Source organism: Molothrus ater, chromosome 7 (assembly GCF_012460135.2).
Source record: "Molothrus ater isolate BHLD 08-10-18 breed brown headed cowbird chromosome 7, BPBGC_Mater_1.1, whole genome shotgun sequence".
In the NCBI taxonomy this organism is placed as follows: Eukaryota; Metazoa; Chordata; class Aves; order Passeriformes; family Icteridae; genus Molothrus; species Molothrus ater.
Genome location: NC_050484.2, coordinates 15,643,424 through 15,663,188, shown reverse-complemented (window position 1 = coordinate 15,663,188; position 19,765 = coordinate 15,643,424). Strand labels below are relative to the sequence as shown.

General features: G+C 36.9%; 1 protein-coding gene across 4 annotated transcripts in view; it reads left to right on the top strand.

Annotated features, from left to right (window-relative positions):
* Positions 1–19,765, top strand: part of OSBPL6 (oxysterol binding protein like 6) — a 97,112-nt gene that overhangs the window by 51,748 nt on the left and 25,599 nt on the right. For 2 of the 4 annotated variants that reach the window (XM_054515444.1, XM_036386308.1), the window contains exons 3-12: positions 1,367–1,462; positions 4,328–4,450; positions 6,711–6,764; positions 7,467–7,580; positions 7,698–7,862; positions 8,381–8,513; positions 8,956–9,059; positions 9,899–9,991; positions 14,717–14,791; positions 19,015–19,180. In XM_054515444.1, coding sequence (XP_054371419.1) covers positions 1,367–1,462; positions 4,328–4,450; positions 6,711–6,764; positions 7,467–7,580; positions 7,698–7,862; positions 8,381–8,513; positions 8,956–9,059; positions 9,899–9,991; positions 14,717–14,791; positions 19,015–19,180 — 1,123 coding nt within the window. The remainder of the gene's footprint in view (positions 1–1,366; positions 1,463–4,327; positions 4,451–6,710; positions 6,765–7,466; positions 7,581–7,697; positions 7,863–8,380; positions 8,514–8,955; positions 9,060–9,898; positions 9,992–14,716; positions 14,792–19,014; positions 19,181–19,765) is intronic. The other 2 variants (XM_036386309.1, XM_036386310.1) reach the window with 2 other exon arrangements.

Sequence of the window (19,765 nt, the reverse complement as noted above, 5' to 3'; positions counted from 1 at the left end):
GACATAGCTTTTTACTGGTTGGCCCTGGAGTAACTTAATACTGCTGTTTTTTCACATTCTTCACTGTAAAATTTAATTTTAAAAAGTAACTGAAAATAAATGCTGATTATTGTTGCATAGTGGTAGGGATGCTTATTAATCTCCACTGAAAACAGAGACACTCCCCATGTTTTCATATTTCATTCACAGTTGCAACTTGAAAGAGAACAATGAAGGTCTGTGTGTTGCTCTGCAGCAAGATAGGGTCTGTGTTATATATATGCATTTAAATAATTAGCTGTGTTTAATTTAGTTTGGTTATGGTCCTTTCTGTACTTAATAATTTAAATAAACAATAATATTTACACTGCCATTTGTATGTACCTTTATATTTCCTGATTGTTTCTGCTGCTGCTGGTACCTGGGTAATCTCCTCTACAGTCAATGTAAAGAAGCTTAATTGTGAACAAAACTTAATTGGCATTTTCAGCTGAGAAAAACATATGCTTCTCAGAGGGTAATTGCAAGTTTGTCATTGTGCTGTTTGTCCTAGAAATGAAGTAGTTTTATTTTATGCCAAAGAGATACTAATGACATGTTGTGGTAGAAATCTTACCAGATAGTAGGATGAGATGTAGCAAAATTTCACCAGAGAATGAAATGCAGATCCATGCCTGTTGATTGTGGTAATTTTCTCTTCTACCACATTTTTCTCTTTTTTCTTTTATAAAGGAGGGTTTTTGGAAAATGGAAAGACATGTTTAGGTGTGTTTTAAGAATAGCAGTCTTTTCAGGACTAGTTGTGACGTGTATTTCATTTTTATTACAATGCTTTGAAGATATAAAATTTTATAGGACTGTCATATGTAAAAGCAGCTGCAGTGGTTTAAGATCCCAGTGTTCCATGAACGTTCAGCAGCAAGGCCATCAACTGAGACACAGTAACTGATCTTGTTAATACCTGTAATCTGTTCAAAAGCATTTGTGTAGTGTGTTACTTTTTCTCAGCTGAGAAGCCAATAACAAAATGCTGAGGTGTGATGATGAATATTTTAGAGGCAGTAATATCTTATGTGTAGTGAATGTAGGGCAGTGCTGACTGCAGAGTATGTGCACTCAGTGTCTTGTATATTAACAGAAAACATGATAGGTCTGGTTAGGAGCACTTTGAATCTCTGTAGAGGTAAGAACTGCATTACTCATCTTTCCTGGCTTTTTTTAGTTCACCATCATTTCTAAGTTAAACAGAATAATTAATTAAAAATCCAGTAATAAAGAAAGAGAAGTATATTGCCTCTGCAGGCAAGCCATTTGTGCATGTAAATCATGGATAGGTGGTTATTTTGTATGTTTTGAGCCATGATGTTGTCTTTAATTATTTTTTTAGAGTGTTCATATTTTGGAGCGAAAGGCTTCTTCAGGAAGCACAGACCCTTCTTTAAGCAAGCAGTTCCTTGAAAGTGATCATCTCTCTCTATCCAAGGTAAGCAAAAGCCTGGGATGGAGTCTGGGCAGTGAGTTTCCCTCTAGAGTTACAAAGTAGTTTGACTAACACTTCAGGTGTTTTGTGTCCAGTGTTTTGTATGCTACTACCATTTGAGTACACTGGGAGTCTGTCCTGGAGCTTATTGTTCTATAAATGAGGTGTAAGAAGAGCATTTAATCTTCAGTAGATGTTATATTAACAAAATTAAGGATTGGTTTGTTTTTCTGGTTGTTTTTTTTTACATGGATGGCTCCATGAACAAATTCTACTTTCTCAGAAAATGGGGCTAGAAGGGACCTCGGTGATCCTTGTGGGACCCCTCCAAGTCAGGATATGATATGATTCTATGACTTTGAGAAGTTTTCCAGTTCAATCTTCTTACTATGGTAGAACAAATAATATCCAAATCTAAAAATGCTGCCAATAAATATAAGTTTAAAAAATATGTCCTAATAACATCCCTTGTGTGTAGTTTGAAATTTAAAAGCTCTTGCTGAGATTTTCTTTCCTGAGGCAGAGTAAAGGATGCAACTGCAGGGGTGACATCACCCTCGTAAAAAGTGAAGCCTTGTGTGTGTTGTTTTGAAGCCAACTTCTTTCTGGGTAAATTGCTCAGTTTTGGAATAAGTGATTCCAAACAAGTCTAATTCCACGTAAAGAAAGCTTCATTTTAAGATACTTCAGATGCAAGAGTAAGATTGTTTCTGAAAAGGTGAGGGTGCTGTGATGGAATATTTGGTGGAAAATAAAAATCTGAGACTAAACATCTGTAATTTTTGAAACAGACCTGGTAAAACAATTTCAAAAGGAAGTATTCTGTTCATCCAGGGAAAATGAAATAATTTATTAATTTTTATTTGGAAAATAAATATTTTGCAGTAAAAACTTGAGAAAACAGTTGGTGGTGGCTCCTTTAATCCCCAAACAAGAGGCATGTGCAGAGGCAGGCACTGAAAGCTGTGATTGTGTTCTCCCAGTTGTGGTGCTTTGCACAGGGCTGTTTCTCATGGAATACCTATGGAATCACTGAAGTCCTAAAATACTGCTGCTTTGCTTGAGAACTGGCCTTGGATGAGGACTCTTCAGGTGTATCACTTTCACTCTGTTTTTTCCCCATTTTTGTCTCTCCTCCATAATGGCCTTTGTGTTGGGCATATCTCAACACACCAAAACTGTGGGATGAGGCACAGGTAGGATTGTTAGGAGGGTTTTAAGAGCAGCTTGTAGCACTGATGCAGCAGGAGACAAGTATCCTCACAGCGCTGAATAATTGCTCATTTTATCCCTCTGTATCTGGTCTTTTGTTTAAATGAATAGCTATATGAGATTGTGTGATTTCTAGTTGAGAATTAATCAATACTGATGTTATCTAGTAGATAAAAGGCTTATGCCTGCAGTTGATCATCTAAAGGAGAAATCAATATGGTGAAAAATCAGTTGGCAGAGATGCAGAGACTCTCTGCTGGTGTATAACTTAGAGTTTAATTTGTTCCCCTCAAGTGCCAAGTACTTCCATGTAGGGAAAAAATAATACATATGTGCTTCCTCTAGAGAATGGAAATAGAACACTGAAGCAAAACATGGAGAAATAAAACAAAGCTGCATTTTGAGTAGGGGATTTACAGACAATGAGATAATTAGTTCATGGTTATTCAGGGGAAACTAAGCTGAATGAAGATTTCTATTAAAATTTACGGCAGTGTTTATTATCTGGGATAGAGCTTTTCACCCCTCTCAAAATACCAAGACTTTATTCAAAATTATAGTTTTGAAATTTGCTGTTACTTTTACAACTATATTTTTGTTACAGTAATGTTGATGTTATCAGGGCTGTGTAATTTATTTGGAGGTGTTGTGAAAGACTGACAGCACTTGGCTCTGAACAGTTTCATTGGAAATGCGGAGACAATTTTTTTTTCCCTTTAAATGTTTGATGCTATATGACCTCCTTCCTCTCTTGTTAACTTTTCATAACATTGCTAGGAGTTATGACAGATCAACTGGGAAAATGCAAGTTTACCGTTTTGTATGGTATAATTAGTAAAACCTAGTCTGAGGAATCTGGCAGTAAGAGATTTTTAAACTGGTGTAGAATTTTTTTAATTACAGTAGTAGCAAGAGGGTAGAAATACATTCTAAGAGAAAATATGACTCCATCTTTTTCTCTTTAAAAATATTGTTCTTCACCTGTTCACTGTGTTACATTGTAAATCTGGCTTGAGCTGCACCAGTCACCATGCAAAACAAGTGGTGTGTACCAGAAATATGCTTTAACTGGCTCCATGAAGGGCATACAACTGGTTGTATCTCAAATGATAGTGTTCCTCTGTTTTTCTCTAGAGAGAAAATTAGTTAGCTTTCCTATAAATTTCTCATAATACAGTGAAAATGAATGCAGGGAAAAAAATCTTTTTGCAGATTTCTGAAGCTCAATTAGCAAGTGAAACTGCCATAAAATGCCTTTGAAGATTATCGCTAGCTACACTCAAAATCAACGATGAAGCAACATCTTCTGCTAGTTTTTCTGATTTGGAGGAAAAACTGGGCCATCCAGAACCAATGTAGCTTGTACTTTAAAGAAAATTTATATTTCTCTATAATTAAGAAATCACAAAGGGCACTCTTACTATGCATCTTACCTGGTAAGGGTTAGACATCAGAAAATGTTTGTATTTAATAGTTTTAAATGAGATACATCTAGACATAATATAGTGACCATGTAGTTTGGTACCTAAATAGGTTGTTTTAAAATCCTGGTTCCTCCTCTTTGTCTTGCATTGAAGAATTTGTGCCACTCTTAAGTGCAATTTTTTGCCATGTATGTGCAAAATTAATTAATGTGTCTTCATGCTTTTTCATCAGGAGCCTGACAGCTGGGAAATCATAGAGGGTCTGAAAATAGGCCAGACCAATGTGCAGAAGCCAGACAAACATGAGGGTTTCATGCTGAAGAAGAGAAAATGGCCATTAAAAGGTTGGCACAAGGTAAATGTCTCATAAACCAGTCAGAACATTATTACCTTATTTTATTAGCTGGGATTTTTTTGTCTAGACAAAATTAGGATGTCAAATAAATACCCATGATTTTGGTGTATGACTTTTTCTTCCACCTGTGTATGGAATTAGTTTGCAGACACAGTTCATAGCTCTCAAATCACAGTCCCTGCTGCCTAAGGTTGTATTTAAAATCCAGAGGGAAGTTGTGAATAAAATTGATCTGACCCTCCAAAAAATCAATTAATGAGGTATATAAGAATTTATGGAATAAACCACTGTTCCCACACTTTTAAAATACATTATATTAATGTGTTACTATTTGGCAAAGTGTCTATTATGGTAAGGAACTAATTTATAGGAGAGCAAAAGAAGTCCAACTTTCACAGTTCTGTAAAGGCAATCACTGCTGATGATCTAAATGAATTTAGAGCAGTTACCTGTGTAGATAATTTTTAATGTGATTAAGAACTTCACATTTTAACATCCTCCTCTACTCTGCCTTACATTTAACCTTGGGAACTATGCTGAGCTTAAGTTTTGACACTTTGGGTTTGTTAATAAGTTTATTTGTTTTGCAATGCCGCCTGGGTATCTTGGAGTTTCTGTAAGAATACTTTTTGCTGAGAGTCAGTGAGGAACTTCAGAGACAATAATTGCAGCATGTGCTGTGTTAGTGTTCTACTAGCAAAGCCATATACAATATCTGTTGAACACTGCATGTCATACTCTGACAGTCCTGACTGTGCTTTGGTGGCAAACCAGGTACAATGTGCACAGCTTGGTGAATTTATCATCCTCTGAAGTGCAGTGTGTGTTGGAATGAAATTATGATGAAAGGTAATTTTCTTTTGTGTATGCAGCTTAGAGCGACAGAGCAATATGACATGAATATCGTGTTCTTGTGAAGGTTGTTGGTGACCATACCTATGGAAAAAAAAACCCAAAATGTTCCTGTTGTTTTGACATCTTATTCAAGAAGTTATATCTCCAAATGTGCTGGTTTCAGCTGGGATAGGGAAAAGCACTGTTTTCCTGCCCTGTGTGAGATATTGCTACAATCTGTTGTGTGACTGGCAGAATTTCTAGAACCATCTTTGAGGGGGATTTTCTGCTGTCCAACTACTGACCCTGCTCATAGTGTTAAATTAGCAGGTTTACCTGAGGAAACCATTGCCCTTCCTTCCCATGTCATGACAGCTTTGAGAATCAAGCAGAGTATTTTGCTGTGTTCTGGGATTTTAACATAGATTAATGCTTTAGGTTACACTCTAAAAATATGAGTTATTTGCTATTACTTTGCATGTTTTTAAAGTTAATGATGATAAACATGAGTTAGCAAATGTCATTTCAAGTCCCATTTTCTGCTAGGCTTTACGCTGTGTGCCAAAGTCTGCATTAACTTGACTGCAAAGCAGCTTGAGTGATCTGGTACAGACAAGCTAGGGCAGCTTTAATTGAGGGAGAAATACAGCTTGAATAGGGGATTCTGCTCAGAGCAATAAAGGTGCAGCAATAGCACAGGCATCATCAGGTTAGGCCAGTCCTGGTACCCATGTCAGTGAAGTGCAGTGGCTCACCCTGTATCACCAACACCTGTGACATCAGCCCTCCCATCACCTGGGGATCTTGCTGGGAATGCTGCAATATTTGTTTTGGTACAAATACCTGGATTAACACTAGACAAGCTGTCTTCAGCAGGAGTTGCAATCTCATCTGTACTTCACTGAGTACAGGTCTGCCAGAAGGCACAAGGTTTGGCATGGTAGACCAGGGTGTCTCATATGGGCTTCCTTTTGAGATGTAGATCTTGCACTAGGAAAAACTTCTCAGTTTCTGGGTAGGGAAAGTAGGTTGCTGATTTGAAATGTGACCAGATTTTGTGGGAAAAAAACCAGGAACAAAATAAAGAAGCAGATACAAGTCTCTTGTCCTACAGTCTCTTGGAAAGTTTATTACATTGCCTGGAAAACTGAAAAAACCCCACCTTCGTTATCAAAGTTTGTTAAGATAAGCCTAGAACATAATGTTGAAAAAAGAGAATCTAGGTTCTTTTTTTGTTTAAGAGATAATTTTTGTCAAAAAACAAGCAAGAAATTTATTTAATACTGTGTTTATCCTCTCCTTCCAACCCCCAAACATTCCTTAATTTTTACAGGGTAATTCTTCTCCAGATGAATTGTTGTACACAGTTTAAATTGCATCTGCTCATTAAGAAAGAATGTTGTTGGATTTTTTCTTATAATTTCAGAGATTTTTTGTCCTGGATAATGGAATGTTGAAATATTCAAAGTCACCAATTGATGTAAGTAGAGCTGAAGACTTTAAAACTTCTAATGAAGTTCTACCTGCTCATACTCACTCTAGGCATATTTATGAAAGTACACACATGAAAGTTGTTGATGGATTTAAAGATAAATAATGTAAGATAAATAATGTTGCTGATGGATTTAAAGATAAATAATTGTGGTTATCTCTTCCAAGAATTCTACCTTTTTTTAGTTCTGTGGAAATATAAGTAAAATTAATAAGGGTAGTTTCTTGAATATAGCAGCTTGAGAGATTAACCTGGCCATGTATTTTTCTTTTCTAATTTTTATGTCAGCCAGAGCTGATTATTCTGAGACATGTGGATAGGATAAAGAATTAATACCAATTATTTATATTTTATGCCAATAACTACCAGGTTGTAGCAGTAGGGTGTCAAGTACTGTCTAATTTTCTCTGCTCCTCACTTACCTGTGCCTGTGCACTGGTGTGAACAACTTAACACACCCAAACTTTGGAGTTGGCTTTGTACCAGCATTTCTTATGAGATACTTTTCTCTGACTATAAATATAATAAGTGGTTAAATGGTTAGTCTGAGTGCAGCTTTATTTTTTAAAATGGCTTTGTGCTAAAATGTTATAAAACGGGAAACCATTTCAGTACTAGATAGTTTTCTGTTAAATATATAGAAAAAGTGCGTGATACTTCTAAATTTTTGCCCTGATATTTTTATTGTAGATACAGAAAGGAAAGGTCCATGGGAGCATTGATGTTGGTTTATCAGTCATGTCTATAAAAAAAAAGGCTCGTAGGATAGATCTTGACACAGAAGAACATATCTATCACCTAAAGGTAAAAAGTAAAACTACATAATGTTTTTTCATCCTCAACAGAAACAAATAAAATTGTAAAGGATTGTGCAGAAAAGCAGTATCTTGGATGCTTTCTTGATGGTAAATTTTTCTCCAGGTGAAATCACAGGATTCGTTTGATGCATGGGTTTCAAAGTTGCGGCACCACCGGTTGTACCGTCAGAATGAGATTGTGAGGTCTCCCAGGGATGCCAGCTTCCACATATTCCCCTCAGCATCTACTACAGAGTCTTCACCAGCTGCCAATGTGTCAGATGGAAAGGTGTGCAGTGTTCTTTGGTTGAAAACTCCTGGCTGGCTTTTGGGTAGTTTCAGTGGGCTTTTCTTCTAATGCCAAAAGGACAGGAGCTTCCACTGTGGGAACCAATGGCCAGAGAAAAGCTGTGAGGGTGTGCAGCTGAAATCAGCTGAAATACTCTCTAATTTAGCTTTACTTCATTAGAGTAGGCTGCTGAAGAGATCTTGCAAAGTATTCACCACCCATACAATTTGCACTAGCCTTTGACATCAGGTATAAATCTGTCTCTCTGCTGATTATGTTCTTCCTCTTAAACAACAGCTTTACTAACTGGTACCTAGCACAGTCCACTTGTGAGGCTCCTGGTTTGATTCTCCTAGATGTTATTCTGAAAAATCTGTGTCTTTGGGAACTATGGAGACAAATTGCAGATTTCACTGAAAACGCAATGCATAATTTGGTTTCTATGCTGAAGTAATATAGTCATTACACTGACAAGGCAACACAGCCTCAGTAAATGTAAGCATTTTATTATGCTTTAGGTGCAACAAAATAACTTCCCCTGGCAGCCTCCTATACCTTGCAGTAACAGCCTTCCTGTCACCTGCACTACTGGTCAGAGTAAAGTAGCAGCCTGGTTGCAGGACTCTGAAGAGATGGACAGATGTGCAGAAGGTTAGACTTTATCTTTTCAAGCCTTGCTCTTTCAGCAAAACCTCTTGTTGATATAAGAAAGAGTCCTGTAAGTAAAGTGGTTAAATTACATCTTTATATGAACATGTAGTAGCTCTTCAGGTGATTGGAAACTTTTACCTCATGATGGGAACTTTGCTCTCTATATGTTTTCGGATGTTGCTTTTAAAATTTATCCTAATAATCTGTGCTATTTTGATGGATGTCATTGTTCAAATGTGATTACTTCTTGAGGTCCAGAGCTGTTGCTGACTCCTATAGAAATAACTAGTGTCTAACAAAATAAAACTTTTACTTGGATACCTTTCCACAAGGGGTTTGGAAGCTTAACTTTTATAATGCAATTAAGTGCAAACAATGGACACCACGGCAATAAAAAGTCTTAATTGAAGCACGTAATGTATTTTTATTTTATATCTCTTAGATCTTGCTCATTGTCAGTCTAACCTTGTGGAACTCAGTAAACTTCTTCAAAATTTAGAAATACTACAGAGGACTCAGTCAGCACCAAATTTCACAGACATGCAGGTAAATATGATTGAACATAAATCATTACACTGAAATATTTGTTCTTTCTGTTAAGGGAAATATAGAGATGTTGTCTGTTAACTCAGAATGTTTTTCTGAAGTAATAGTGAATCTTGGATGAAATGCTTATCTTATACGTCTGTTGTAATCTTGTGTAGTACTGTTTCTGTTTCATGTGTAAACAAGTAATTAAGATGTATTCAGTATTTGAGTTAAATAGGGCAAATCAAATGATAAGTAATTTGCAAAACAAAACTGAGGACTGTTGCAATAGAACACATTTATAAATTGAAGTTGTATTTAAGGAGTTTTTGTTGTGTTGAGATAACATTTTAAGTTTTTTAAGGATTGGAGACCCAAAGACCCTCAAAGATGAAGTTGCATGCTCTAGAAAAGGGGGCATAGTACAAAGGTCCCAAGTTTTGGACTGTTTCCCAGTTCAGGGTGAGTTTTCCTTTTACCAGAAAGCAACAGCAGATCCTAAATCTTAAATACTTTCTTCCATTTTCACTAAATCTTCTTGTCTGTACAAATGCCTGAGTAGTACCACAACAGAAATCCATGAGGATTTCGAGATCATGTCCTAAATATTATGTAGCCATGAAAATAAAGGGCACCAGTAGTTTTGCTAAAGGAGCTAACTGTACCATGTGTTTATGAAAGTGTACAGATAGCTACAGCTGATCCCTGCTCCAATTTCGGGCCTAGCAGCAGCATTCTTCTCCTTACTTTCAAATTTGTACCTAATGCTACAATTCTTTACTAACTTGCTGTATTGTCTGTGTTGCTTGTGTCAACTTAATAGCACTTTGTTGCTTTTAACTATTTGTGTAATGTAGGCTAACTGTGTAGATATTTCAAAGAAAGACAAGCGGGTCACGAGACGATGGAGAACAAAAAGTGTCAGCAAAGATGCAAAAATTCAACTTCAGGTACTGAATGCACAATGTTTTACTTTTCACTGTACTTTATGATTAAATTCTAAGCATGAAATTGTGTATTAGCTGAAAGTAGGAAGTCAGTGTGCTGTCTTCCATGTTTCTGATGAAGTAAATTAAATCTCATTTTGTTGTTCAAAACCTAGAGAAGATAGTGAGAAAAGTACTGATTTTATTTTCATTCATATGAAAACATTGCCATCTAGGGAAAGGAGGGGGATCTGAATATTAGTCAATTAAGGTATTCAAAACTCAATATACACACACCATATGGGGATATTGCTATTCCAAATCAAAGTTGCAAAGAAGGGCAGCTGCCTTCAAGTGAACAAGTGACATCAAGTTAAAAGCAGAATGAAATACCGAACACACCAGTAGTCTTTATCAAGACCTATACTTGGAATATTACCAGTTATAAGTACTTTCACAAGCCTTCTGTAATGGAGAAGGCTCATATGGGAACAAATAAAATAACCAAGAAATAAATTATGTGAAGGAAGAATTTACTCCATCCTTCCCTAGAACTGAAAGCACAGAAATAAATAAGCATAATGTGCGTGTATTACTGCCTTGTGTTTTGTTGGAAGCACTTGTGTATTCTGAGGTTTGATCCAAAACCTGATCTTTTTTATAATTAAGCAACTGATAATGAGGACTATTCAACTGGCTTTGGGAGCCAACAATCACCACTGTGATGTCTGCTACTGAGTAAATAAATGCAATCCATTCAAATATCTTGAAATTAGTACAAACTTTGAAAGCTTTTAATATGTCCCCAGTAGGCACATTAAGGAGTTTTCATTTAAGATCAATAATCTTAAGGAAGGAAGAGTTGATAGTTGCATCAGCTTTCTCATTGCAGCTCTTGTAGTTTATTTTTCTTTTTACCTATTATACTTTGATAATCACAATGAGGCATCTGTTGGGATTAAAATAGTTTATTAACAAAGGAATTTTTGTGATTGATGTCATGTCATGCAGTTGAAGGATCACAGTTTTTCCCTGGTGCTGAATAACACAGGGAAATGAAAATATCAGTAAAATGCATGCAAGTACTTCATGCCTGTGAAGAGTCAGTCACCACTGCATATACTCTTCTTTCATGCCACAGTAACCTCAGAGAAGTCCTATCCACAAAAGTGATGAAAGCAGTCAATGTATTATGATTTATGGTTGGTCATAGTGAATAATGAGCTGTTCCCATGTTACCTACACTTTGCCAAAGTAGCACTGGCCTGGGCTTCCATGAAACTGCTGTTTGTGGTTTGGCAGGGGTCTGCCTCAGCTCCTGAAAATTTCAAATAGGGTTCCCTTGAGAGAGTTTGTGTGCATGGCACTGCTCTACATGGGTCTGTCACTTCTGTATTGATAATGAACTCTGCCTAACTTGGGTCAGCATTAATTCCTGCCAAGGTTCATACTGCAAATATAAAGTTTATTTTGTTATGGCACAGTATTAAGTTATTGTTGTCTGATCTATAAATTAATTTGCAGTGAAACAGAAACAATAAAATTGTTCTAAATTGTATGGAAGACAAAGAATCCTTGAGGGCTACTCCATTATCTTGCCTAGTTCGATAGTCTCAGTTAATTCTTCCAAGGGCTGTCCTGTCTCCTGAGTGCTAGATCTGTGGTCTGTAGGAAGATAGCCTCACAGACTCATTGTGTTATTCCTAAATGGCTTAGGCTGCCACTAAAATGTGGATGTCCTCTGATGCCTACAAGCCCTTTAAGCTAATTCCCATTTTGCTCTTCTGTTAGACACTCCTACTTCTTGGTCTTCCTTATTTCTCATGTTTTCAAGACTGCTTCAAGTCTTTCTGAACTGTTTATCAGGATATCCCCTGCTGAGAATCATTTTGTCTGATTTGTGATCATTGTTTTCATGTTGCTTACACATGATTTGCTATTGAATGGTTGACATTTGGTACTAGTAAGATTTCTGTTGTACTATTACTTTCCTCATACCTCCATACATCTTGTTCGTTTTAGGGAATAATGCTAATTTTAACAAACTAACTTTAAGCTAGTTTCACTGTTAATTCCATTTGGAGCACTTGAACCTATTTTTTTAAGATTGAGCAGTTTTTAACTACATCAAAGACATTCTGATAGTACAAAGTTGAGAGCATCCTTCTGAGGAGCATAAAATTAGGGAGCTTTATATAAAGGTGTGTGCTCTGTTAGTGATGGGGAACGAGGGTGTGATTTCTGCTGGGTCAGTATCCTCTGCATATGAGGCAAGGAGAGAATTCTCCCATCCAGGCTTTGCATTGTGCTTGTGAACATTCTTTTGTTAATGAGATAGCTTTTATTGGATTCCTGCTAGCATATTCTTGCAGTATGAATGCTAGGTGCGTGATGTATTTAAAACATACTTTTTCTTGTAAGTAAAGCTGCTTGATTTTTTTCCTAGACATTAATATTTACCACTGAAATATGCCAGTTTTGTGTGCAGTTGACTTTGCCCATACAGCTGATCCCTGTAACTTGAGTGGGGTTACTCCCTGAAGTAAAACTAAGCATAGCATGTGTCTATACATTTGCAGGTTTGGGTGTTTACTATTGTTAAGTTGTTTAAAATTAACAGCTGAATTTACAGGACTTTACTCAAGAGTAATACATTCACTGCTTCTCTTAAGAAAGATTACTTTTATGAAGGAGGTTCATTTTGTTTTTAAAAAGCCTAATTAAAATTTTGTGAAAATGGCCTGCAACAACAGGTTTGTTGATCTGTATTAATTCATTTGACAAATTATACTTTTGTGCAAGAACTGAGTCATGGGTTTTGTTTTGGGGGTTTTTTGTGCTTTTTTGTGTTTTTTTAAAAATTGATAATAATTTCCCTTTGAGTAAAGGGCTAAGTTATCATTCTCATGACAGCTTCAAAGGAAGAAAAAAAGACATTACTGCAAAATAATAAAGAACCAGTGATATTTTGGTTTCCCACAAGAGCTCAAAGTTCTAAAGTTCAAGACTTCGCAGGGGGAATAGTTTAATAGAGAGCTGTGTGTTATGGAGTAATCTGAAAAATCATCTTGCTTTACTGAAGCTTTCAGGTCAGAACTGCAACCAGACCCAGACTAGTTATTACTTTTTCCCTTAAGTAAGTATTGCTTTTTATGGCAACTCAGATTGACCTCACTTTCTATTGTGTTGAGGAGAGTGTATGATTCTGCAAAACTGACTATTCCCATTTTAATAATGCATACCTTCATTAATAATTTTATATACATATAAATTTGTGTATCTCTCTGTACATAGGTCTGTCCCTACTATTTAAATAAGAATATTCTTCCATACTCTTATTCACAGGATGGAAATATTTTTGTGGAGCGCAAAGAGCTTTACATCATGCAAATGATCTGTTCTCTGCTTTAACAGAGTTTGTTCTCAGTATTTTAGAGGTTATTCACATGTCATTTTAATGTGAGAATTGTATAAAATATTGCACCACAAGTCTTTTACTGTGATCATTAGAAAACCCTTCCAAATGTCAGTGGCATGGCCACTAATATCAGCCAGAGGGTGAAGTGCTTGGCCATTATCCACTGTAGCAACCCTGCTAGGAATGTCATAGATGCAAGACAGTTCAGCTCATAATTGAAATACAATATCCTGTTCTTCAGCATGGTGTCCATGTATCCAATCTACATGTTGTTATTTGTATGACCATCAGGCTTCTTGCAGAAAAAGTAAAAATGTGCATAGATCTAAAAATGATGTAGTGGCTAGAGGATACAGGGGAAGAAAAATGTAAAGGAATTGAGAATTGTTTTCTAAAGGCAGAAAGGTGTATTTCCTAGTCTTCCAAAATCTTAAAATGGCTTCAAAATAATGGCATTTTGATTAAAGATTAAATAGAATGACTTTATGACAGATGTGGAGCTCCTCTGAATTAGACAGTCACTTGCTTGACTTTAATGTACTGTGAAAAATTTTCTTGCAAGTAAAATAAAGGTAAAATTAATGTAAAATTAAGCAGGACGAGGCCACAAGTTAGACATGCAGAAAAGGAAGCAGTTGTTGAAATGCTTAGTTTTTATTTGTGCTCCTTTATCTGAGTTTTTGCCTTGGTTTGGAAGTCAAGGCTTCAATAATGTATGGGAAAAGCAGGTGGAACTTTAAAAAGTGATTTATGGAGAAAAGGATTCAGTAGGCTGAAGGATGGATGTGGAAATGCCAGAGCTATGTACAGGAATGTTTACTTAAGAAAACTCACTAGATAACATACACACTGAAAAATTTTACCATTGAGCCACATGCATCTTCAGTGACCAGAGTTTATGCACTTCACTATTGCAAAGTGACCTCTTTCAGAATTCATCTTCTAAATGGTCAAGTGGCTCCAGAAGGAGTTTGATTTTTGTTTTATTTTCTGGCATGCTGTAGCATCCTTTTTGTTCTCTTATTCCATTATTGCCTTATAACTCTGAATGGCAATGCTAGTTGATTTTTTTTTGTAGCCTTAGTGAGTACACTGCAGTCCAACCCATCTGGAGATAATTTTAGTGAAGTATCCAGCTTTTTATGTCTCTGGCATGCACAGCTGAAAACATGATATGTCCTCAACATGTGTAGGCCATAAGACTTAACAAAATGGAAACCCACTTAAAGACTCTCCCTCTCCCTTTTCTGATCACCTTTCATCTTCCTGTGTCCCCTCAATCCCTTCCCTTCTCTTTTTCTACTTCCTTCTTTTCTTGCATTCACTGTCAGGAAGGGCCGGCACCGAAGGGCCAGTTCAGCACAACACGACGCCGGCAGAGACTGGCAGCTGCCGTGGCTACAACAGTGAGTGGATTTAAAAATCAAGGGATAGCTCTAAGGATGGGAAGCTGTGTAACTTGATTGTGTAATAAGCTTATAAAAATGTTCCTTGCACTTTTTGGAGGTGTCCATGCTACCCACTTTCAGCTGAGTTTCTTAGAAGTGGTCAGGCCCAATACAAATATGTTCCATAAATGTGGGTCTGAGCTTGTTTACATGGTACATGTCCCTCCTCCTCCTTTATGTAAGTGCAAGTGACAGACTCAGGCCCTGCACGCAATAAGTCTTTGACAGACTATACAAAATAGAAGAAAAAAAGATCAAATTCTGTTAAAAGATGTTGTGACAGTTTTAGCAAGACAATAGAACTAAGGAGATTTGTTACAAATATCCATGAAATTATAACATTTCCTTATATTTTTATAAGTAGTATAAGGTTAGCCTTTTTGTTTGAGGCACTTTCTGTTTATGTTCCATAATCCCAAAAAGTCATATTACTACCTCAGTGTCTGTACGTAGTTTTGCTAATTCTCTAAATCTTTGTCAGAAAATAGGGAGCTATGAAATCAGCACCAGGGCTGGGAATTAGTTGTGAGAAGTCCTGTTTGTGAAATTGAATTGCCATCAAGAGAATATCTTCAGCTGCTGCTTTATCAAGAAAGTACTCATTAGCCCAATATAGACATTTGTACTAATCCATCAACAGATAAGTACAACAGCTAGATAGGGAGGACTGTTCAGCCTAAGACTGAAGTGAGCTTTAAATGCAAACTCCTTATCTAGCCCAAGCAGTGAATGTCTTCACCAGGCTGAAGTATTCCAACTGCTCCAGGCAGAAGCTAAAATCCCCTAGATCTGACATAGTTTCTGCTTAAGCATAACTATCTTGAGCTTCTGCTACCTGAACCACAAACTCAGTTACTGCTATGCTCTTTTAAAACATATGAGACATATCAGTGTTTATCCAGCTTCGAAATGAACTCATCTAAATTTATTCCTCTGTAATCAGTTGATGCTGAATGCGTGCTCTGTAATTGATTGCTGTTTTGACTGTGTTGTTCTGCTTGCCTAGCACAGAAATCTGCCTGATTCCCAGTTTACAGGGCTGAGCAGTGTTGGTAGGAGGTTCTAACCAGAAGGCTCAGGAGCAGTTAAATAGCCTTTGCAAGGGCTGTACTTCTTACCCAGGGAGTGCTTCAGTAGACAAATGCAGCTGGACTGGGGTTGGAAGGCATTAAGAGAACAGAGAATGGCTCAGTTGTTACTTGCAGCTCAAGTGAGGACCTGTTGAGTGAAGTTTTGGAGGAGCTGGAAAAAATGCTAGAGGAAGGAAAGCTAGAGGCACCAAAATGACTCTGAGGCTGTTGCGGTGCTCCTGGCCATGGCCTGTTCTTCCAGGCTGATGCACAAAATGGTTGTTTCTCCCACACAGTGAAGCTGTGTGCATAGACTGAGGGATACAGAATTATATCAGCTAAATGCACAGCAGAAAGAGGTTTTCCTTACAACCCACTCGGCCAGGAACAGTCTGTTCCTAACTGAGCATGTAATTCTGAGGAAGGTGATGGATGAGTGGGTGCAAGGCCTCTGGTGTAAAGCAGGAAGTTGGGACAAGGTTCATCTGAGGTCGTGTCTAGAAGTGCCTCTATGGAGAAAACTAGAGAGATGGATCAAGAAGCTAAATATTTTTTCAAAAACCTACAAAAAACCAACAATAAAAAACAACCAAAAAGCGAATGGGTAGTAAAGTCAGGATCAAGTCACCATTAATACAGAGAGAAAGCACAGCCGTGTAAGGAGAAAAGGGGAAGAGAATTACATTGGCAGTGTTTCCTGGACTGTTGCCTATTCAAGAGAATGAAAATGGCTGTTTAATGCGGTTTTATTTTCATCTGTTATGGAAAGTAGCTTGGAAACTTTTCTAAAAAATGCTTATGAGGAGAGTTCATGTCAATCAACAGCTCAGTATTTTTGGTTCTTGAATTTAAAGCAGTCAGCAAGGCTACTTGTCTCTGCCATGTGAATGTATATTTCTTGCAAGTAGTGTGACGTATTTGTAGAACATGGAAATTCTGTTTCTAGGGCATAATTGAAAATAGTATTTTTTCAATAAACACCATTGCAGAAAACTTTCTTTTCAGCCTGGCCAGCTGTGGTTTGAGGCAGAAATGGTGGATCTAAAGCAGATCTCTTCAGCTTGATTCATCAGAGAGTGACTAAAGAGCCCCCCCTGCATGTGTGGGCAGCCTGCCTGCAGCTCTGCCACTCCCTGTGGGTCTGGGGAACCTCCCCCATCACCACAGGCTTGTGGGGCTGGGCAGACTCTCCCTCAAGCTCTGGCATGACGGCTGGTGCCAACTTCTTTCCTGCCTTCTGGATGGTCTAGAGGGTTGGGTATGTTCTCCATACATGCAGGTACAGTGTAGATACCTACTCTGCCCTCCTGGAGCCACCTGGAGCAGTTGAAGCTTTGTGATGCTCCCAGTCCAAGTTCTGGAAACATGCTCTCCCATTTAAGGAAAGGAAAATTTTTGGAAAAGAAATTAGAAATTAACCTATGTTTAGCCACAGTAGTCCATTTACGTAATGTTGCTGGGCTCTTGAGACAGGTAATCTGGTAATTGTGAAGAAGATAAAGGGTTACATCTCCAGTATGAATAGAAGGAATTTATTTTACATCTTCTGTTAACAAATTCTTCTTGATATGAGGATAAAATGAGGTCCAGTAAAAAAATATGTACTTTGTTGATATAGCTGGAAATCAAAATACATGAGAGCAGGAATAAAGCTTATATTAGATAGGTGCCACAGAGTTATTATTTAATGTACTAGATGTATCTGGAAACTGAGAAAAACAGAGTGGAAAATGTATTTCACAGAGTACACTCATGAGTGGAATGATTAATAGATCCAACAGGATTTTGGAGAGTTTCATTGGAGAATCAGAACCTAAACCTAAAATGTGTACTGATGTCAGTTTTTACAGGAAGGAATTGATAAAACTGTTTCCTGATCTAATCAAATAACAAAGTACCAAGTTCAACCACTGATGACACTGGTTCTAGAACTCATCTGTTGATAATAATGCTTAGTAATATGACTTTTTAAGTTATCTTTTGCTCTCTATCATGCCTTGGAATAGACATTTTATATTTTTGCCCCATTTTTCATATTTGAATAATTACATTGGGCTGCAGTGTGAAGTTCTTGCTTTACGCATTTGATCAATCTAATGAAATTAATTCGATTTAATGTACTAAACAGTGCTTGATACATTAAACAGTGGTTAATGACAAAATGTAGTTCTGCATGTCTTTCTGTTGCTTTTACAGTTGAAAATTGTGTTCTTGGCCTCATTTTCATATGAATGCATGTAAATGGTAACATTAAAGTAAAATATGAAATACTCTTGCACACGTATCACTTACATAGCAGTGGTAGCCATACAGTGCATATGTAGCATAGAGGTAACTGCTCGGTACATGATACATGTATATATAACTTAGAAAATCTTGCATGTACTTTTATTTTTATTACTGTACCTGAAAAGTAGAGGAGAAAGTGAAGTGGAAAGATAATAAACTAAATTCTTTGCTTCATCTTACTAAGCTGTATCTCTCTGCATTTATTTATGGTCCATGTATTTTAAATGCAAATCAGGCAAAGTTTTGATTTTATTTTGTTGTCATTGTTGATTTGTTTAGTTAAAAAGAAAATAGAAAGACTATGCCTCTTCCCTCTTCATAATTGCCAGTACAGTGAGTTTCAACTGAAAATTTACAAGTAGTTTTGAAAAACTTCAGTGGTATATCTGATATTATATCCTATTTCTGGATCTGTGGAGGAACTTACATACTTCAAATGTTGGTATTGCAACAACAGACTCATCTACAATTACTCTCAAAATGTCCAAATATAAAGGACATGTCTCATGGTTCAGTTTTCCAGTAATCTTCTAAGCATTAGGAAATCATCCATTTTTTGTAAACGTTAGAATTTAAATACTCCATCATTAGCTGTGTGTTTAGGCCTTCTTTTTTCTATCTCAGTGAAAAAATTCTAGAGAAATCTGCATCAGCTGTATTGAGATTTAGGAGAGTAAGAAGTTACATGTTCACTCTTGCCATATTCTTCACATTGTGAACTAAGTCTTTTAAGACTTAGTTTTAAAAAAATTGTTTTGCTTCAACAGAGTCAAAAGTTTGGTTACACCTTATTCAACATTTCTTCTCTGTTTCTCACTGTAGGTCCCTTTCAGTGCTACGATGTCACCCGTTCGATTGCATTCATCCAACCCCAACCTCTGTGCAGACATTGAGTTTCAGGCTCCCCCAAGCCATGTGGCAGACCCTCTGGAGTGCTCTACTGAGTACATGAAGCTTCAAGAAGAATTCTGCTTGATGGCACAAAAAGGTAGCTGGAGATGCCAAGCCTTCCCTGTAACGTGCTTCTCTGTTGTGTTTCTTTGTTGCCCTCACTTAGTTATGGCCAGGGCTTTCATCTGCATTGGGTGACACTGTATAAGAGTTTTTAGCTGCTTTTTTATTAACCTTTTTATATTTTCCATGCATGTCATAAATGTAGAGCTGGGTAACTTTGAAATTGCTTTCCAAGTCTTCTGAACTGCTTTCTCCATTCTGTAAATAAGTGACTGAATTTGAAAACATTTTTTTCCTCAACAAAATGTATTATTTCTCCCCAAAGATGATTCAGAATGTAACTGCTGCACATAATCCTTTGAAATCATTTTTGTGCAATGTTTTCCATGTCAATGGAATCAATGGGAAAAGAGCTTATTACAGGAATGTACTTTTGAATTGCAATTTTATTGCCCGTAAGTGAATGGTCCTACAAACAAAAAAATACCATTTTAAGAAGGTTTTCTTAACAGTTTGCTGTTATATAACAAGCATAGAAAAAATGTGAGACTGACATCTTAAAAAATTCGAAACCTGTTTAAAGACCAAGCAATCATCTTTATTAGTACAATATTAAGTC